This window comes from Aplysia californica, unplaced genomic scaffold, assembly GCF_000002075.1.
Source record: "Aplysia californica isolate F4 #8 unplaced genomic scaffold, AplCal3.0 scaffold00029, whole genome shotgun sequence".
NCBI classification, from domain to species: domain Eukaryota; kingdom Metazoa; phylum Mollusca; class Gastropoda; order Aplysiida; family Aplysiidae; genus Aplysia; species Aplysia californica.
This window is the reverse complement of record NW_004797299.1, coordinates 1,574,774-1,597,273: the sequence shown is the minus strand read 5'-3', so window position 1 is coordinate 1,597,273 and position 22,500 is coordinate 1,574,774. Positions and strand designations below refer to the sequence as shown.

Genomic DNA, 22,500 nt, shown 5'->3' with positions numbered 1-22,500 from the left:
AAATATGGAAAAGCTTACCTTGTAGAGACAGCGGCAAAGATATCAGTATATCTCGCTTTCGCAAATGTTAAAAAACAGATAACTTACCACTCCGCGCTGGGCAGCTAATGGGACTTCCTTTCACGCCTGGTGTAAGTCCAATATTTCGCAACCGATAGAGTCCAGGAGATGTTAAAATCATTAGTTTTACCTTGCTGGCGTCATTCGACTCCTCTTTGATTCAGACTTTTTTTTTGCAGCCAGCAATCTTGCAATTGGTGTTATTGTCAAACATGTATTTGCTTTTGGCATTATATGTATTGTGTGTTCAGAGAAATCAAGGCTCTGCTTTTGCCTGCAGGCTTAGAACTCCTTCACCATAATGTGTATTCTAGACAACCCAAAAGTTCCCTGAGCTTCTCACTCCCCACTGCAACAACTCTGTCAACAAGCGTGGCGTGGAGCACACCATTATTACGCACAGACCAACGGTTGGTTCTCGTGCTGGAGGTTAGCATCCAAAAAAGCGTGCAGCCTCCAAATCCCTGACCACAGGAAATATTGGTATCAGTATTAACGGTCGGTCCAACTCACCTTGGCCCTTGTCCCTGTATATGTTCCCAAGTCAAATAGTTGCGACCCTGTGGGGACTACAGACACCTCTACGCTTTTATCAAGTATGATTTGTTTTCCTCTACCTCATATACAAATACAAAATTTCCACAATCAACTCTCTGGACGCATAATTTTTTCCAACCAAAATTGATTTGATTATTAGAGGCTACCATCAGATTCCGACGACATCGGTGTCTCGTGCCAAGACCTCTGGGGGTTTCTTCGAATGTGTTTCGACCCAAAGAACACGACACAGGCTTTTCAAAGTCTGTTGAATGGCCTTGTGCTGAACATTATCTTCACTTTCGTCTACATCGACGACATCCCCGTAACAAGACACTCATGTAAAGAACATCTTAATACGTTTGACTACTAATCCAACTCCTTTGGGTCAATAATGTGGTCAGTGACAGAACAAATTGTGTTTTTGATGTGGGTGGGTGGGAATTTTTACGCGCCATATGTCACTCCTTGGGGAATACATCCCATCACTGACCGGATAGCGGCTGGGCGCGACTGTTCTGCTCTAGCAAACGGCCCAAGATTCCAGTGTTTTCATTGGATGATGAATAACAATCACCATTTCACCCGACATATTGCTGATATTTTTTTACTCCGCTCCACACTCACACAAAAAGCAAAGGACAAGGCACTGGGTCATCAATTTTTTTCCATAAATCATGTATTTTTACGCCCCCCATTGACTCGATCTAGATAACTTAGGAGATGGGCTTCCGACCCAGTCTGCCAGGGCAAACCCGGGCTGAGAAGCATACTTCCCAGCAGATTGACCGACATACTCTACAAAAGCTTTCTCCCCACTTGAGTACTGAACTCGGGTCTCCTGCGTGCGACAGCAAAGCACCTAGCGCCTACACCACATGTGCCGGTTTGAGTCGTCTACAGAATACCAAACTGACTTTGAAAAGCTAAAGAGGCACTCAACGAATCAATACTGTCACACCGTCCCCAATGAGACTCACCAACAGGTCTCATTGTAGATGCATACAACATTGCAGTAGATACCTAACTTGACATGACTACCTTGACCACCTCTCACCTTTTTCTTTATTATACTGTCTGAAACGAAAAGAAAGTATGGCGCTTTTTACCGTGAACTCCTGGCAGCCCATACTGCCTTCCAACATTTCAGAATTTTTTTTTTTGGGGGGGAGAGAGAGAGAGAGAGAGAGAGAGAGAGAGAGAGAGAGAGAGAGAGAGAGAACAACCTTTTACGCTTTGCTTAGATCACACATGTGCTGCAGACCTTGGAATAGATAACAGAAGCAAGCAAAAACTTCAGTTTTGAACAGCCCATTAAATTCTGTTGGATTGAGGTTTCACGCGTGAAAGTCAAAGGTCCTAAGGATAGATGCACCAGAAAAGGAGCAAGTCACAATAGAAGGAAATGCACTAAAGTGCGGTCAAAAACCCTGGCGCAACTTATTGTCAAATATCTCCTTAACTATCGAACAAAGGTTCTCCAATTTTTGCACAATATCTTGTATCAATTTGTCTTGAACAGATCAATATTTTTGTAAACACCTGCTAGCTGTATTCTAGAAAATTCCTTGATAAATACTAAGAAAACATCCAAGTGGGTGGTTTCTACAGATTTTTAAAGGTTTACAGCTGGAGCAATGTTGCTTTAAATAGCAAGTCCGTCATTTTTGTTTTTCTACTGGACATTATGCTTATTGAACGCATCTTTTGAGAACCATTGGTGCAAACAATTTGTTCACGATAAAATTAATTTCTTGGGACATAGTTTTGCTACTAAAGATGGTTATTGATGAGCTGTGACGTAGACCATAATATGCGAAATCAAAATGTGTGTGAGAAGCGGGAAGTACTGTGACCAATTTTACTTGTGACAGAGATTTCAAGTATTTTATATAATTTTATGAATAAAAGTATTTTTTAATTCAGCCCCAGTTGTTCTGGGAAAATATGATTTAGTTAAGACAAATTGATACAAACTGCTGTCCAAAGTATGGATGACTTTGATTCGCCCGTTAAAGAGATATTTGAGAATAAGCTGCACCACGGATTTTTGACCGCACTATAGAAGACGTTGAATCCTTCTATCTTGAGAGAATAATTGACAGAGGAGACGGAACGGGTGCTGAAGTCCCGCATCGAAAAAGAACAGCTGAGGATTTTCAACTCAAATGTGAAGTTAGTCTTGTTGTATGGAGGTGAGACACGGAACGCATCCCAGACATGCACAAAGAGGATCAAGGGTTTTTTTATAACAAGTGTCAGAGAAATTTACTGCGGATCAGATGGACAGACAGAGTCACCAACGATGAAGTGTTGAGGAGAACAAGACAGAGCCCAGAAAGGGATGAAAAGGGGAGAAGGTGGTGGCGTTGGATTGGACAAACTCCCACGAAGTCAGGCAGCTGTACAAAAAGGAAAGTGCTGGATTGCAATCCACAGGGTAAAGATCAAGGGGAAGATCAAGTGGAACATTGAGAAGAGCCACAGAGATTGAGGTACAGAAAAATGGGAAGACATGGAATAACATTAAGGGTCTTGCTCTGGTTAAGTAAATGTGGAAAGTGCAGGGTGAGAAAGGCAGTGATGATGATTTAAAGCCAAACTGACTGTTCCCCTCGACAGTAAAGATATCTTTCTTTCATTTGCGAAATTACCACTGACCTTCGACATATCTTGGACCCACTTAATGTGGGGAATGACAGTCTTTCACGTTTCAGTGCCAACGCAAATTTCAGAACACTCCATCTCCTATGTGGGTGATTTAAATCGCCTCACTTAAGATCAGATTCAATCTGGCGAGATGGAGGCTTAGTGCAAAGCTTAAACAATTCTTAAGCTACAAGTCGTTCAGTTTGGGACATCCACCCTGATTTTTTTTCGTAAGAGTTTTACTGCACTTGCAACACAATAAGGTCATATAAGTACCGAAGATTAGAGGTGTTACAATGGAGAAACAAACACAAAGAAAGAAGGAGGGGAGATAAAGATGATAGAATGAAGAAGCAAACCACACCAGAGCACCCGCCAACCACCCACCCCCTGATCTGTGATGTATTCACTGGTGTTTAGAAGCCAGTGTTACCAATATCCTAAGCAAGTTTTGGACCATATTCATAAACTCTTATAAAACGTATCTCCGCCTGCGATTACAACCAGAAGAAAACAAGCCTGTTTCATGCATAATAAAAAGAAAGCTATGTCGTGGAAGAATGTAAATTCTGTTACATCTAGCAGTAATTTCCCTCGACACACCCAAAATTTCCATGAAAAAGTACCCGTAATTTTTAGTTCTTTCGTCATGACTGCAGCTGACCAAGGCGACAACAGTACCAGTAAAGTTTGGTCTAATTTGATATTTTTATTATTATAGTAGGCCTACGTCACATCATGAACTTATTTTAAAAATCCTTCCATAGGCTACTTGTGGCCTTCCCTCTTAGTATTTGGAAAGAAGAAGGAATCTTTTTCTAAAACTGTAAGAGAAGACCCACACACACACACACACCAAACAAACAAAAAATTCATTAGAGCTATTCATTGCAGAATTTTCTTTTAAAATCCATTTATCATATCTACCAATTGCAGCAGCAGACAGAATCCCTCACAAAGTACCACAAAAGTACCACAACAAATTAATGAACAATGCATCTTTTTTTTTAAAGTTTATTTCAAGTTTGGCAAAATATACCAAGGAAAGACAGTGGCTTTATAAAAGAAAGTATCAAAACAACGTTTTCCACACAAATGCATGCACATAAGAATTTCCTGAAAAAAAAACAGTACGAAAAGGCGGTCTAATGTATATGAAATGAGACAGAGCGGTTCAGCAGATGCTTGAAAGAGTAGCGGGTATTTGTGTGTGTGTTAATCAGTTGTCTGAGAAGTGTAGTTTGAGATTTCGACAATCAAACGTTTTTGAAAATGGTTTTTATAATAAAATGTAGCCTATTTTCTTGTCCATGTGAATTATGATATTCTAATCGATGTTTTCGTATGATATACATGTACAGTATATGCATATTCAATTACATAATGTAGGCCCTACTTAAAGTATGTAGCTTAATGTGAAAGGCCACATGTTTCTACACCCTTTTAAAGACAAACATCACCATGGTGACGCATGCATTTTAAAGGTATTTTAGTGCAGGGTGGATGTTTTGGGTAGCAAAAGTTACGGTATTTTGTTTTTGTTTCTTTGTTGTTGTTGTCGTTGTTTTTTAATGACGGCTTCGCTATGGTGTTGCTGTATTTGAATGAAAAGTGTTACTTGGATTTGTAAGGTTGTATTTTGTGTGTTGTAGTACTAAAACTTGTGTTCATGCAATTTCTAGTGGTAATGTGTTGATTGCTTTCTTTAAATAGAGCTAAACACAAAAATAAGTATTATGAAGAAGAAAAATCACAAAACTTTTTGTTACGTTACTCACAAAATTCATATTATTAACACAAATGTCAATGACAAGAATATCGACAATGAACACAGAATGTGTGTTGCCTAACAGATCACGAAGTTCTGTTTGACAAGCTAAACAAAAACGAACATGCGTATAGGTATATATATGGAACTCACAGGGTGCACGAGGCAGGGGTAGGCCACGAGAAACATGGAGGAGATGTGTAGAAATAATGTTCTTTAATAGTAGAGGATTTTACGGCGCTCGCAACTGCATAAGGTCATATGAGCGCCAAGGGGTGGGTGTCAAAAGAGAAGTCTTTACAGTGAATCAGACTTGGACTGCTCACCTCTCTAGTTTCAACAGCACAAGGTCTGCTTCGACTATCAAGACACCCCAAAATAGCAGGTCACAAGAGAGTGACAAACATACAAAAGAAGTAGAGGAAAATGACAATACATGTAGTAAGGATCAGGAAAGAAAAAGCAGCAGTTCCCTGTTGTAGATCAGGCACAGTTATGAACGTGACATGAGTCAGCCCATTTACAATTCTACTATGCTTGCACGAGAAATGTCCCCCTTTTGGGAATGGCATAAAGACACTACAGTCAGTGGCACTGCCCCGGGGGTACATGTGTAGAAAGGGACATGAGAGAGATGAAGCTCACTTGGAACGAGCAAGGAAGGATGGACCAGGACAGAGATAAATGGAAGGAGCTTGTATGTGGCCTATATCCTGCCAGGGGTGAAAGGCACTGATGATGATGTATAGGTGTATACATGTACGTATACATGTTCACAGCACACTGAATTAAAGATTTTAAAAGTGAGCAGCACAATATTAGTCAGGGCGAGCAAGATTATTCACTTCTCACTCATTAAAACTGTCGTATTTCAAAGTACAACTGAAATTCTTTTTCTTCTGCAATATGAAACACTAGCCTACATTGCTGACCAAGAGACAGAACAGCGTATTTCAGTCACTCGCACAAAATATTCTACATTCTCAACAGATCTAAACAATTAATTCACTCTTGATCAAGTCTTTCAGAAATTCACTTGTAACAGTTTTCCTATACTAATGTAAAGACAATATTTCTTAAAGAATATTTTCTAGATCTTTATGAAAAATTGGAGGAAATGGTGTTTTGCCAAAGGGGTTTATAATAAATGTGCTGTCAACATGCTTTTCCTAAAGGGTTCAAAAATTAAAAGTCATTATCACGAAATATAACCAGTGTACACAATATTTCTTGAAGAAAAAATGGTAGTGTTATATCTCGACATAATTGTGATTTTGGCTCCGAGTCCCTCTGACATTGACTTGGGGCTCTTGTTCCTTGTTGTTCTCGTGGCTCCTTGTTTCTTGCTGCTCCTGAGTATCCTTGTTTCTAGCTGCTCATGAGTATCCTTGTTTCTTGCTGCTCCTGAGTATCCTTGTTTCTAGCTGCTCCTGAGTATCCGTGTTTCTTGTTGCGACGTCTCACAACTGGTTTGCGAGATGTGGCCGCCGCCTCAGAGTCACTGTCGTTCCATACCGTCATTGGAAATCCATACTGCACCATTAGTATACTGGCGCTGTGAAAATATTTGAGAGCATAATGTAGTCAATTGCATCAGTTGTTGAAACATAACTTTTTGTGCAGGTGTCACTAAGCGAAAGCTGTGAAATGAAACAGCTGTTCCCGTAAAGATATTCAATGTATTCTTTGAGGGGAAAGTTGTGAGGTATACTTAGAAAAGTAATTTCGTATGTACAATAAAAAGGGGGTACAGAAATAATATACTGAACTTGTGCTGCCTAGAATAGCCACATCAATATTGAAAAGGTCTCAAAGAAAAGGCTTGAAAATATATATCTTGTTGTTAGCAAAGAGAAGAGTTAGGCTGCTGAGTTTGTTGTTTTTATATTTAAGAAGTCGACGTTTATACGCCCCTGACAACAAAACTGATATAATTTGAGAGGCAGACTCCGACCATGCTGCCAGTTCAACCTGGTGCTCGCCTTTCAGTTCAAAAACATCTCACCTCCACTTCATAACCCCTCTCCCACCCAACCCACCCTCCCTCCAGCCTCCTCTGTGCTCCTCTCCCCTTTACTACTGACTCTTTCTTTGCTAATACATGTACTGGCTCTTCCTTATAGCTGCCTTTCAACTACACCCCTGATCTTAGGGTAGGTGAGCTCGAAGACCTAGCCTTCTCAGAGAAGGGCGAGAAATCTCAGCGGTACCGTGTACAAGTTGCGCACGTTAAAAATCTCTTGGTTTTTCCAAAATCTATAAGAGTAGGCATCGGCCGCCACCAGAGCAAAATTCAGAATCAAATCCGACGAAAACTGAATGTGGTCAGTAAAATATATTACATTAGAGTACCTCTGAAATCGGAATGTGACTTCCAGAAAGCAATAAGCCTTACGAAGTATAAAAAAACGGTCACATTCGTAAAATTTAGTTGCGATATCTACTACAAAGATACCGATGGGAGTGATGTATGAAAATGAATGAACATTCATAATACTTGTACATTTAAAAATCAGTAAAGATTCAGTCATCAATCAGTAAACGTCTGAACGGACCCTAAATCTGAGATCTGAATGAAACATTCTCAGCAATGATCTAGATGTTTATTCATTGCACCTTTTCTTCTTCTTCTCTTAATCTTTTCTCTTTTACAGTTTTTTTAAAAGGATCTTGAGTGCACGTCAATAATCCCTTGATGATTGAATTTCGTTGAAGAGTAGTAATCAAGTGGCCATACGGGCAAAATTCCAAATTTTAAAAATTCCCTACTTTAAAAGTATCCCAATCACACCTGTTAAATAGTAAGACATCACCTCCCTTGTTTCCATACGGAATTACCGTATCATTATCTTTCCGAGGAGCACATCCAGGAAGTCAAGACAATTATGAATGGAGGGAAATGGTAGAGCTACGTGGGCAATCTACTTCCTCTGTGTCAACCACCCAGGCAAAGCTGTATCTGTATGCTGCTTTGAGACCGTCCGTCAAAAGGCCATACCACAATCACAGTACAAAAATACTAATGAAAGTATTTGTTATGAAGGAATATTAACAGTTTATGTTCCAGTAAAGAACAGCTAAAACATCAAGATAACAGCAAACGGAACTCAAATTTAAAGCTTAGGTTACTAAAAATCCGTGTCTACTTACATTGCGCTTCCCAGATTGGTTCTAGACACCAGATGGGTTCCTTCAAGAACGGGCGACTTCTGCCCAAACTGTCACGTGGTGGCCGATACAGCTTTTGCCTGACAGGCACCTGGTTTGAACGGTTGGCTGTGTTAGGGTTTACCTTCTGTCCGAATAGCTGTTTGCGTTCAAAGCCTGGAAGGAAAAATTATATGAAAAACCCAACCGTTAGAAAATGTACTTTATAGATGTATAATATTGATAACAATTTTTGGAAAGGGGTGGGGGTCAAGATAGAAAAAAATTATATATTAGAAATCCTTATTATAGCCACAGATGGTTACCCTTACATGTTTACAACACGACCACATTTGCCCCGTACAAGCTGGAAAATACCAGGAATTCTTTTCTAAAATAAAAATCTTTTGGAAATCACCCACACCAGTGGCCTCTCTTACGGCTTAGATTCTGTTCTCACAAAGAAGGTGTCGTTTGTTGTTGTTGTTGTTGTTGTTTTTTTGTTGTTGTTTTTTTTTTGGGGGGGGGGCAGCAGGGTATTTTTTGTTTGGTTTGTTAAGTTTTCGTTTGGTTGGTTGGTTGCGTTTTTGTTTGCTCCTTGTTTGTTTTTTTGTAACAGACGATGTGACATACCAGGGGCAGCACTGTATCCATTGAGTTCTGCAGGGGACCCATCGTAATCACTCGTCACACCATTGCTTTCAAAGTCTGAAAATAACATCAGAATAACAGTTACACAAGTGTACAATTGATACAACAGAGCGGAAGACTATACTTTACTAAAATTAATATAATTAATCTTTTATCACCAGTAGAGTAATTTATATCTCTACACGGGAAACCATCAGAGCTGTGCACTTTCGAAAAAAAAATAAACAACTATCAAAGCCGCGCTATATGAGAGCCGATATTTTGACGATATCGATACAATTGGATAGCTGATTTCATCCAACGCTTGCAGTTCCTTTGATAAAATTCCTCCGTACTTGTTCCATGAAATTAAGGGTCAATGGTCAAGAACTACATGTACTTTAAATTTAAGTCAGTTGACAAAGAGAGTAACGTGTGCTCTTGCAATGGAAAAATAAAACTGGTTTTAAAATCTGCAACATTCTTTACATCTTAAATGAACATTTAAGGATTTGTTTCTTTCATTGAGCCCTTAGAGTACAATGAGCGTGCCAAAAATTATTTAGATAATAATAAGTGGGGAGTTGTATCACGACGATAGAAGAAATGTGTACTAGCAGTATCATTCTTCTCTCGATCAACATGACGGACACAAGGCTAGAATGTTTTACTTCTCAAATGGGCAGTGACGGGACTTGAATATTGTTGGATCGTGCTGATTTTGGTAATCACCAATTGTATAAATATCATCAAAAAATGTGTGGCTCTGATATTGTGCGGTCTTGATAGTTTTTTGTCCGAAGTGCGCTGCTCTGATGTTCTGACCTCTACATATCACTTCGATTTCATGAAATTATTTTTTCCCTTGTTTTTTTTTTTTTAAAGACAAGTTCGAAACACTATTCGGTGGGTGCTCTGTTAATTCAGTTGGTATCATGCTAAACAACGTAGAGAATGGCGCTGTCTCGAATCCCAGTCAGTGCTTTCTTAAAGTCGAGTCATTGTGCCAATCTTCAAGGCTCCCAGCTGATTTGGCTCGATTCTATCGGAAATGGACTTCGAAGGCCCTGCTCTTATATAACCTATTTGACAGAGGCTTTAAACCCATATACTTATTTTTCTCCCAACTCTCAATCTACAGATCCGTCTGCTAACCGTCTAATTATAAAGGGAAGGAGAATGTACACACTTCCTGAAGCGGACATCATACTATCAATAATATAAACTCAGACATTAAAAGTTTTGCCATTGGCGTACAAATACAATTCCTGTTGTCTTCAACCACCACGACTATAGCAGTCCTGAGTAAGTCCTCAGTTTCCTGGCCAAGTAAGATAAAATATTGTATTACAAAGACACGGCGACCCCGAAAATTGTACAGTAGGTCAAACAGTTTGAAATGAGGTCGGGTTGGGGGTGTCTACACTATATATAAAAAAGCCTGTATTTCTGTTCCTCGTTCACTTGGAACAAGCTGGGAAGGATGGCCCAGGGCAGAGATAATAAATGGAAGGAGTTTGTATGTGGCCTATACCTTGCCAGGGGTGAAAGGCATTGATGATTAATTCTGTGATTATTTTTTTATTTTAAAAAAACGTTGACATACCAGAAGTAACTGTTTTCATGTAGTCTGTTACAGACTCCGCATCAAAGGTAGGTTCCCTGACTGAGATGTCTGAAAAAGCAAGTAAACACACAGTTAATAACAAAATAAAAGTACTGTTGAAAACAAAGCCTTGAACGCTGCTTTTTTGCATTGGTATGATTTCGTTATTATAAGAAGTCAGATCCTCAAATGGCTGGCCGAAAAATGTGTGGAAAAAACTCTGCAGTTACTCGTAAATAATATTGCATATTTGATACAGTAAAATACTTCCCTGAAATGTTTCTTCTTCTCGCAGTCCCCATCGTAACATGATTTGACGTCAGCATTCATCCAACCTTTTACCAAAGTACTGTTATTATACATGAACTATAATTGATTTCGAGACGTTGAATGAATATGGTCCAAGGTTATTTCATAGTTTTTTAAGATAGTTTATATTTTAAAGATTTATTCAAAGTAGACGTGAAAGATTTCATGACAAAGTTAGCCAGCTCTCTTAGTAAAAGCCAACATCTTGCTGTTGTCACGCATTTATTACTTGTTAACTGTACTTATTTGGTTGGTTGCTTTTCTCGTATTTAATATCTAAATGCCCGCGGCATAATGCTATTACAATTTCATATCAATACAATAATAATCGAGGCTCGAGTAATGCACTCATAATAAGAGTTAGTATTAAAAATCTGGTCATAACTAGAAATTAAACCACAAGTTACAGCATCTACTTTGTAATGCACACATCATGCAAAAGGAAAAAAAAACCCCAACCAAATATGGGCATATTGTGCTGTGATGATTGCAAAAGTTTGTGACGTTCACACGTACAGAAATTTAACTTACTTAAACCAAAAAAAAGATAATTGCGTCTGTGGGTTGTTGCATCGGACTCCACGTCTCCACTAGAGGTGGGATCCACGCTTGAGACACCTGAAAATATAAACAAATAACAATTAGGGGTCGAAAAGTTGAAGTGTTAAAATATGTATTCGAGCATTTTTTTAAATTATTTTTTTTTCTCTGTCTACTGTTATTTATAATAATACATATTTTTAAAAACTATAATGGGAATATTATGATCCAACTTCAAAAGTGACAAGGCATAAACCTATCAAAGTAGACAGAAACGAAGGTAATTATCATGGCATAACTTCTATATAAAGCACATATCATACAGATTGGGGGAATATTTTAAAATAATTAAAAGACTTAGCCATTTTGTGCAACGATTATTGAAATACACCTCTTGACAGTTTGTTTACCCAAGGCGAAAATACGGACAGAGAAACAGAAACCCCAATAGAAAAAGGGCCAATGCTGAGACTTACCAACTGGCACCATTACTTTCACATTCTAACATTACAATGGGAATAAAGCGCCATCTTATCAACAGCATTTTCATACCAACATTGTCTTACCAAGCACATACACGAACTGCAACCAAGAACCGACAAAGCAAAATCAACGCGAGCGAAATGAGATGGCTAAGAAAAATTTTGAACATCACAAGAAGAGACTTGGTAGAAAAGATACCATAACAGAACAAGTTGGCTCAACTCGCCGCTTGCTTTACATACTCGAAGAAAAACAACGAATTAAAAGGTTCAGGCACGTCCTGTCAAGACTACCTCTAGACAGTAGAGCAGCGAATGTATACAGCGAGAGATCAGATGGAAACCGAGGAAGGGACAGTCCCAGGGAAGGATGGATAGAGGGGGGTCAGAGAAACATTAACCAAGAACAACATCGCCATGCTACAGGCAATACAAAAAAACAACAACAACAACAAGAACATAAGGCAAGGACGTTGGTTTCCCCTATGGACAACTTAAGGGAACAGAGACCGGGAAAAGTGAAAAGTAAAGCGTGATTTTTGAAAAAAAAGTCAGTGTGTACTGTCGCAAAGACAATTAAACTTACCAACAACCGGATTGTGTTTGTTCTCCTTGGCATCGGACTCTGCGTCTCCTTCATAAGCGGTGGCTTCCTGACTTGCCTTATCTGAAAAAGCAAACGAACAAATGTAATTGTAAAATAGATAAATTGTTAAAACACAACCTCGAGCAACTTTCTTAAAATTGCTACCGTTGTCTTGTGTCATTTATAATAATAAAATCATTAATATTTTAAAACCGTAATGAATAATGGTCCTACTTCAAAAGCCACTCAAACAGCTTAAAGAAGGTAGAAACGGAAGTAATTATCCTGACAAAATGCAATGAAAATTATAATTTTGGTTTCAAGACAATTATAGATGTTGTAGTTGTGCTGGCATACCAAGTCTTATCGTTAGATATCGGTTCATTACTAGTTGCAATAACTTCCGTGTAAAGCACACATCATAGAAAAAAGGACATTTTTAATCAATGACTTTTGCCAAAGTCTGTGCAAACAGCCAAAGTAACTTACCAACAATAAGATCGTGCCTACCTTTTGTTGCACCTGCCCCAGTGTCTCCACCATTCTTGGTGGCATTATCGCTTTGAACATCTGAAAAAGCAAATGAACAACCAGTTAACAGTCGCATAGTGTATTGTGAAAAACAAAGCCTCGAACAATTATTTTTCTTGGAATTGTTACCATCCTCTACTGCTGTTTCTAATCATACTTTAAAATAAAATGATACAGGAAATATAATATCAAACCGTAACCTCAACCGATCTTAAGAAGGTAGAAATGAAGATGATTATCTTGGCAAAAGGCAATGACAATCATTTTGATTTCAAAACAATTATCGAAGGTCTAGTCGTGTTTGCATACCAAGTCTTATCATTAGAAATCTGGTCACTACTATTTGCAACAATTTTCGTGTTAAAGCCCACATCATAAAAAAAAAAAAGACTTGGGACATTTTTACTCAATGACTATGACAAAAGTTTGTATGAACAGACATAGTAACTCACCAACAACAAGATCTTGCTTGTCTTCTGTTCCACCCGACTCTGTGTCTCCAACTTTCGGGGTGGCGCCATTGCTTGGAACATCTGAAGAAAAAACAAAAACGAACATCGGTTACCAGTCGAATAGGTGTATTGTTTAACATACATAACATCGGACAATTCTGTTCCTTAAAATTAACTTTGTCAATTGTTTATAAATTACGGGAAAATGAGATATCTAAAAACGAACAGAAACAACGGCCAATAGTCAAATAAGGCGTATTATTAAAAATGTGGTCTTCCGTGTTCGGCACACGTCATAGATATGAAAAGAATTTGGACATTCCTAGTCAAAGCATTACAAAAGTTTGTACGAACAGACAAAGTAACTCACCAATAACGAGATCGTGCTTGTCGTCTATTGCACCGGATCCCCCGTCTCCACCATTCTTATCGGCCTTGTCGGTTGAAACATCTAAAAACAAAAACAAAAACAAACGAACAACGGTTAACAGTCAAATTAGTGTAGTATTTAAAACAAAATAAACAATTCTATTTCTTGGAAACAGCTACCGTTGTATATTGTTATTTATAATCATAAATATTTTTAAAAAATCTAACTTCAACAGTCACTCAGCCGATCCAAAGAAGGTAGAAACGAAGGTGATTATCTTGAAATATTTTGATGACAATTAATTTTGATTTCAAGAGAATTATCAAAGGCCTAGACATGCTACAACACCAAGTCTAATCTTAATACATCTAGTCACTACAAGTTGCAATAACTTCCGTGCCAGGTACACATAGATAATCTAACGGGGGAAAAAATATTGATCATTTTAAATGACTATGGCAAAAGTGTGCATGAACAGACAAAATAACTTACCAACAACAAGATCGTGTTTGTCGTCTGATGTACCCGACCCAGTGTCTCCAACTTTCGGGGTGGTGTCATTGTTTGCAACATCTGAAAAAACAACAACCGAACAACGGTTACCAGTCGAATAGGTGTATTGTTAAAATTAAAAACATAATCTCGGACTATTCTTTTCCTTAAAATCAACTCGGTCTATTGTTTTTTTTAATTTCGGAAAAATGAGATATCTGAAAACGAACAGAAACAACGGCCAATAGTCAAATAGGCGTATTGTTAAAAATATGGCCTTCTTTTATTTGTTTTAGTAGAGGCTTTACTCCGCTCGCAACTGCATAAATTTATATGAGCGCATAATATGGCCTTCCGTGTTCCGCACACATCATAGAAAAAGAAAAAAATTTGGACATTCTTAGTCAAAGCATTACAAAAGTTTGTATGAACAGACAAAGTATCTTACCAACAACTAGATCGTGTTTGTCGTCTGTTGTACCCGACCCTGTGTCTCCAACATTCGCGGTGGCACCATTGCTTGGAACATCTGGAAAAAACAAAAAAAAAAAAAAACGGTTAACAGTCGAATGAGTGTACAGTTAAAAACATGACCTGGATCACTTCTTTCTCTTGAAATTTTTATCCTTCTCTGTTGTTTATCAATTACGAGAAAATGAGATATCCGTAAACGAAAAGAAACAACGGTAATAGTCAAATAGGCGTATTTTTTATAAACATAACCTCGAAAAAATGTTTGTCTAAAATTGTTTTAATTATTCATTTAGTTTTTCTCAGATCACTAAGGGAATATGAACAGCCATCAAAGGTCATTTAGCCAAGCATAAATGACTATGATTCAGTATAATTTATGAACCGCAGTTTCAAGCAAAACATTTTAAAATGAAGTTGACAGGTTGAGCCATGATTATGACAAATAATTTAGAATATGTGTATATGGGAGAACAGATAATTTGACTCAGTAGCCAAACAATCGTTGTCAGTTATTGTGCTGGACTCGATGTCTTCATTGGTATTGGAAGACAGTTCTAGGCTTGGAACTTCTAATAAAAGAAAACCCGGGAACAATTTCACCAAAGGTGATGATTTTGCATGAATTATTCAAAGTTCTATTTTAAGATGTGACGTGTGAGTGGGTGGATGACTTCATTTTGCGGTGTCAAGATCAAAGAACTTTATTGTGGTGAAGATAATGATTTACAAATAAGTTGCCCCGCCAAGTGACCAGACAGGACTATTTTCAAGAATTCAGGTGTGGGCTAAATGAACAGTTTTGCTTACCATTAGAATCTGTGTTGTTCGAATTGCCTCCGCTATCGGGCTTGTGTTCCACCTTGTCAACAGATGAACCTTCATCTGATTTTTTGGGAAAAGAAAATTAAAATGACAAATGTGTAGTCAAACGATTGGACAGGAACAGAAATAATCAACGTTATAAAAAGATACAAAGTCAGTACGTTCGCCACCATTCTGTAGATGTTGCAAAGATTCTGCATTGTTTGTGTATATACTGGCTGTAGCAGGGAAACATGGACAGGGAGGGGAGGGGTGGGGGCGCAGCCTAACCCCAAAGTACAGTCAGAAAGGGACGTCCTGTGCATGACGGTGGGCGCCACACTCAAGAACCAACAATCGGCACAATGTAACAAACGAAGCATCGTGGTAAAATCAGGCGCTCGTAAAAAAAAGGATAAAAATAACCGAGAAACCGGCCTTTTCCCGCCCCTTGAGCAATTTTATTTGCTGGTTTTCTTTTGGGGGGCTCAACATATTTTACGCCCGTTTAAATACAGATTTCTTGGTGAATTTTACTTCAAAGCGTTAAGAAAAGACACAAATAAAGTAAATTTGCAATTTCATAGGACACTGAACTGTGGTGGCCATTTTCTCGCTAGTTTTACCTGGGACACCAGGCGACCCCCATATACCCCTCAATCCCAAAAAGCCCGACTACTATTCAAGATGGATAAATATTCTTTTCATCAAAAGCAAGACAAATGAACTCGTTTTAAGATGGTATCAAAATGATACGATAAACTTAAAAAATTACCGTGCGCCTGATTCCATCGAGTCGAGACGCATAATGTTATGAAGGCTGAGAGTGTAAAAAAAAGTCAGGAGCAGTCACATTTTGCTGATATAGAGAAATCTTAGAGTTTAAATTTTGGAGTTCCATATCTTAGGAACAGATATACGTCCTGTGTGTTATCTTTTTCTTTAATTTTTCACGGACATTGATGTATTTTCCCCTTCAAAGTGTTATGTTATAAAACTAAAGTGCTTTGAAGACTCCACGAGGTTATTATTAAGTGCCAAGTCTGAAATAGACACCGGCAATCATGACTTGTGACTCAGTTCTCTGCTTAGATTATTCTGATTTTTTTCTCGTCAGTTACCTAAAAGTTTCAAACCAAATAATATACATACAACACAAATTGGCATTCCTTTTCGGGCAAAGGTACACACAATGTTATATTCACCCTGACAAAGTTCATGAAGATACATCTATGCAGCCTACTGAAGTACAGAAAGGTCTACATTATAGCTACATGGATTCAAAAAAGACTTTTGTTTAAGCCAGACATAATCCCATAATGAAGGAATTTACTTCCAGACGAAGCGGGAATGATCCTCGGAAAAGCAATCTTTCCAAATCGTAATGGTTTCGGGAAATTAAAATCTAGGATTATTATTCAGGTATGTAAAGGTCTCATACAACAGAAAAATTGGTCTTTTTGTACCACTATCGAAACAATTTAGGTCATATTTAGGCGGCGGCGGCGGGTTTCCGACTGTGCCTATCAGGACCAATCCTCGGAAATCCTGTGTGCGACAGCGAAGCCCAACAACAACACCACAGACGCCGGTGTAAAAGCATCAAACTGTACAAAGAATACTAAAAAAAAAGTCAAGGCCTAGCTTGAATGTCGAAGTTAAGATAATCATTCATGATTTCTAAAAAGTAGGAACGGGGCGGCGATCACCTGGTTTGCAAACATTTCAAGTCAATATTTTAAAGAATATTATTTTGATGAAAACTTCCTTATTACCATTGAAGCAAATGTTTTCTCGTTTCTTATTCAGACTTATTTAGCGCTTTGGTTTCTCCTGTAAAATTGTGAAAGCTGCATATACTATAGTTTTTAAAAAAGACGAAAGTATGAGAGACATGGGAAAGTAGAAGGGGAGAGGGGGGGGGGGGGCTTGTTTGAAGTTTTTGTTGCTTGTTTTACTTTCCAAGAAGCAATACGGCAGCATTTTCGGTCCCTTTGAAACAAACGAATTCTATTGAATACAAAATGTGCTACACGATGACTTTCGTTATTCTTTGTTTTCAAGACCACTAGGGGATTGACAATCACCAAAAACGCTACCCACCGGTCAGCAGCCAAACGTACTGGCGTTGACATAAATCTATTGCTCCTCCTTGACTCCGCCCCCCCCCCCCCCAACCTCCATATTATTATCCTCTATACCTTTAGTTTGGAGGCTTATCGCGCTACGGCTCTCTACCGTAAGTCCCGCCCGATCAACCAGGGTCTTGTGCGAATAAAACGTCTCGCGCAGCAGAAGTCCCGCCTGATTGGCCACGATGAAGTCAGCTCTGGTGTGTGTGTGTGTGAGGTGAGTGAGTGAGTGAGTGAGTGTGTGTGTGTGTGTGTGTGTGTGTGTGTGTGTGTGTGTGTGTGTGTGTGCGCGCGCGCGCGCGCGCGCGCGTGGGGGACATTTAGATCAAAGATGGTGGCGTTTACCACAATTGGGGTACGGTTAAGATAAAGAATTTGGCGGTGGTAATGACTATGATTGTCAGACCGGCCGGGCAGTAGACCGTCAACTAAACCAGAAATATCGTGGCGGAACCTCAGCTAAACGACACAAAATCTTCTCAGTCCGTTTTTTGAAACAAATGAATAATGATTATTGAAAACTACACTTTGGATTTCGTAATTCTTTGTTTTCAAGAGAGATATCTTAACAATAAACTGTTATCCTGCTCACTCATAGCAATAATCACCACGATAGAACAACATATAGGCCTAGCTTTTTTTTCTTTCTTCAAATTAAACTATTTTGGCGAACTTGTAACGTCTAGAATGCAAACACGACAACTTGGGAGAGAATGCGGACATAGCTTCATAAAAGCTTAGTTAGAAGTGACGAGTTGCGCAAGTGACGGCTCTCCTGGACTGAAGAATTACACGATGAAAATGTTGATGGCGATATAGACGGATCTTTCTCTCTTTGTATTAGAACAAATTGCACATATAAACCGTGTTTTCATTTTTCGTATCCACACTTCAGTCATACTTATACATCAAGTGTCATTATTTTCACCCTTATTGTTCATGTTTGTCATCACTCGTCCCAGTGACGGTGGGGGGTATAAACAAAAATCTACTGAACTGAAGAATGGATAAGCTTATGAATATTAGAAACATGAATTTTGATTCACCCAGTGCTTTAGTTGGCTGAAAGAACGAAAATGTATGACACTTTGTACAGTGGGAAAATATATAATTTATAGATCTAGTTCCCAACATTGATTTTTAAAAAAGAAAAGCATTGACAGTAATATATCTCAAGGAATGCCAGAGATGTAAGGAGAAAGATTTAAGGTCTATTTTATGTGTCGGAGGAATAAACACAGAGGGAGCAAAGACGGATAGAGGCCCGAGGGGTTACTTTTCCCTCTCCATCGGTCTCTGAAAGGGATGTTGTTGTTGTTTTTTTAGGGTTTTTTTTGTTTCTTTGTTCGTTTTTTTTTTCGGAATTGGAAAATGTGTTGGGGTGGGGGGGGGGGGGGGTGAAAGTACAGCGAAACAAACAATAATTCAAAAGTCACAATTTACGAGAGAGAGAGAGAGAGAGAGGGGGGTGATATAGAGCCAGATACTCTTTCTTCTACCTTGAAAGTCATCTACAGCCTACAGGTAGACAGGTGTCTGTGCCAATGTGGTGTAGGGATTGATGTTTTGCCGTAGCGTGCAGGGTACCCAAGTTCGATTACTCGGGGATTACTTTCCCTCCAAAATAACAGGAATGTGTTTATGAGAGATGTGAGAAAGTTAAAAAAAAGGAGAGGATATTTTGACAGTAGATTTTTTCTTCTTTTTTAATTAAATTAGGCAATATTATGATCAAGTTTCTCAATACATCTACAGAAGCAAACGAAAAAAATTATAGAGAACTACAAGATGAATTTCATAATGTCTTTGTTGTCAAGAGAACTGTCGCTGCGAAAAATATTTTTTCTAACTCTCAGCATTATCAACGAAAGAACAGTATGCATTTACACTTTATAAAATATTTGCAAATCTGTAGCCTGTAGAATATAAACACGACAAGAGAAAAATGCGAATGTAGCTTTTTAAAATAAAATCCTAGAAATGACACATGGCTTAAGTAACGGTTCTACTGGATTAAGGAACTATATGATGCCTACTTAAAAACGATCTTGACTAATCACACTATTTTTATATTAGAACAATTTAGTGTACGCATATATATATATATATATATATATATATATATATATATATATATATATATATATATATATATATATATATATATATATATATATATATATATACATCATTTTTACATTACCCATAATCACACTCAAGGCATATTATTGATTTACTATATATGCATCATCATTTTCACGCTTGTTTTTCACGTTTGTCATTATCAGCCACAGTGACTGAGAGGTTAAAAACTTGAGTGAGCTGAAGAATGGATCACCAAATGAATTATGAATTGCATAACATTAATTTTGGCCCACCCAGATCTTTAGATGACTGACAAGCAAATATAATACAGTGAAGAGAGGCAGACATTTTATTTTCCAACATTGACTTGAATGCTTTACATGCTTTTATGTTATCTTCTTCTTTCGAATGAAAAAAAATTATTAAAAAGCAACAGAAGTTATTTGCTTCAAGGAATGTTAAGTCAGCACACAGTTATTGTGCAAGGTCTGGCTCATGGTATCATCACATTACGTAGGTTGCTACATCACATATTTTTTTCTTACATAATAAAAACGGGAAACACAGAATTCAGTTTCCAGGCTCCTAAAATTTTAGAAGAATGCTCTATAGTCAATACATGTACAAGTATTAGGCCTATGTTTACAGTACAACAAACGTGATGGTTCTACAGATGCATAAGGCTGCTCCCTCGTACTTCATTTCACACTTTCTATCAAATTGGCTTCCCAGCAGGTTCAGTAAGGAATAATCATTTTCTTTTTATGATTGCAGATAAAATCTTGGCCAGGAAATAGCAAAGAAGTTGCATTAAATAGCAAATCTAGATCTAGCATTTTAACAAATTCGCTTTGAAAATGTGCATTTTTACTCTCAACTAGGCAATTTTTACAAACAAGAACACGTAAGGCCTTAGTTAAAAAGTAAACAAAAAGAACAAAATAGCACAACAAATGGTATTGGGGCACTTAACATTTTCCAAACTTTAGTATGTGCTGAGGCACACTAAGTATGCCGCTTGTGCCTCGCGTATTGCAAAAGCCAGAGCAAATTTCGATTACTGAACAAATGGGTTGTGGAAAATATGCATTTTGGAGAAGGGGTGGCTTCCATCCAAATATATGACACTTGTTCAACAGAAATCTACTACAAAGTAAGAAGCAACAAAATCAGACAGGAAAGGTTTAGCCTTTTCTCATAAAACTCAAAACGTTATAGAAGAAAATCAATGCGTTTTTTAAAACGGAAAACAAAAAACAAAAAACAAAAAACACAGAGGTGTACAAACTGTTTAGTCAAGTTGACAGTCTCATTCGGTTGTGGGAGTTTTAGTTCAGTATTGAGAAAAACTTTATGTTCTACCTCGGACAATTTAACAATTATTTATTAGATTTGTATACGCCTAGAATATTAATTGAGTACACTTACCTTTTTTTCTTGCAAAGAAAACGTTTCCCATCGTCCTTTCAGAAACCCAGAAGGAGAAAGCAATATTTCTTCACTGTACGGAGTATGAAACTCAGGATATCAACACTTTTGTAGAGATCCCAAATAGTCGATCATGCACACAGAAGAATGAAAATTACTCTCTCTTGAACGTCATCATTTTTATAGTAGCGATTTGTGCGTGAAGGAGGGGCTGACCACCCGGCGATTGACCAATCACAAGCGCTACCCACTGGTCAGTGGCTGGATGTACTGGCGGTGACGCTGGCTAAGCCTGGACTCCCCGCCCCCTTCCACACGTCTTTCTTCGGGCTAAAAAGGATTGTTCACTTACTACATTTTAGGTTGGGGGGGGGGGGGTGGAGGGGGAGGAGAGACGATTGGGGGAGGGCTGATATAAAGCCATCTTGTCTTGATTCTTTTTTGGTGTGGTCTGCTCCTTCTCTCCTATCAAACATCTGTCGTCCTTATGCTTCCTTTCTTTTTATATTTTTACGTTACTCTTTAGAAGTAACACGTCTAATCATCGGCACTCATATGAACTCTTTGTGTTGCAGGTGCCGTAAAACTCTTCTAAAAACAGACAAAAATAAGATACAGGACTCCCCCCCCTCCCCTCATTACCTCTTCAGACTCAAAAAGATATAATATTGTGTTTAAAAGAACAGTGCAAATATTAAAAAGCAGACTCCAATTCTTGTTTTGACATTCGCTACCCTAGAATTACTCGTAGTTTTGAAACATTTGACGTTAAAAAGTGTGACTTTCACAGCATATCATGCATTTCATTTTCGAATACATTTTTTATTGGTTTGGTAACGATTCCGAATAATCTTACGATTTTGATAAAACAGAACATAATTTATTGGTTTCTGATCTTATTGTCTCAGTAACTCAAAACTGTGTTGGTGAAACCGGGGGAAGGAAAATAATAAATATCATACAACGTGTTTGTATGTTTTATGTCAGAGGAACAGTACGCACTTTTTAACTTATTTAGATAGGAATGTTGTGTTTTCATTTTCTTACGTCAACAATCATTATCAGGTTTGCATTACATTCCGTAGTAGATTCTATTTTCTAACTTGCCAATTTTCCTTGATGCTAGAAAAGTAAACAGAGTAAAACTTGGCTCAAACTCCGTCAGTGTTACTTTGAACAAAATTGATTGTTTAATTGATAATTTTCATGGATTCATTGCCCCTCCTTCAGCCTCTTTTGTATATATCTTCTTTCATCTTCACTTTTACATTTTTGCTATGTCTTCAAACAAATCAACAATTTTCATTTTCTCTTCTAACACACACCAAGAGCCAAGAAAAAAAAATGTACTAATCAAACATTAATCGATTTCACTTAGATACATAAACGCGCGCGCGCGCGCGCACACACACATACACACA

General features: G+C 38.0%; 1 protein-coding gene and 1 long non-coding RNA gene across 2 annotated transcripts; both read right to left on the bottom strand.

Annotated features, from left to right (window-relative positions):
• Positions 1–5,696: 5,696 nt before the first annotated feature.
• On the bottom strand, positions 5,697–14,078 carry LOC118479122. Its single transcript, XM_035973746.1, has 10 exons — positions 14,075–14,078; positions 13,668–13,748; positions 13,298–13,378; positions 12,825–12,884; positions 12,315–12,395; positions 11,238–11,324; positions 10,398–10,466; positions 8,795–8,869; positions 8,165–8,338; positions 5,697–6,569 (listed from the first exon to the last, which is right to left on the bottom strand). Exons 1-10 carry the CDS (start codon positions 14,076–14,078, stop codon positions 6,556–6,558), a joined length of 726 nt encoding a protein of 241 aa, XP_035829639.1. The 3' UTR covers positions 5,697–6,555.
• Positions 14,079–14,101: 23 nt separating this feature from the next.
• On the bottom strand, positions 14,102–16,017 carry LOC118479143. The gene is made up of 3 exons (XR_004859503.1): positions 15,441–16,017; positions 14,608–14,688; positions 14,102–14,240 (listed from the first exon to the last, which is right to left on the bottom strand). It is a non-coding gene; the product is annotated as an uncharacterized LOC118479143 (long non-coding RNA).
• Positions 16,018–22,500: the final 6,483 nt, after the last annotated feature.

What these genes read in the sequence shown, in the direction of transcription:
- LOC118479122 (XM_035973746.1), bottom strand. An exon ending in CAAGCACGATCTCGTTATTG is followed by an intron (nt 13,379 to 13,667) that starts GTGAGTTACTTT and finishes TTTTTTCTTCAG; the next exon opens with ATGTTCCAAGCAATGGCGCC. An exon ending in TGGGGCAGGTGCAACAAAAG is followed by an intron (nt 12,396 to 12,824) that starts GTAGGCACGATC and finishes TTGCTTTTTCAG; the next exon opens with ATAAGGCAAGTCAGGAAGCC.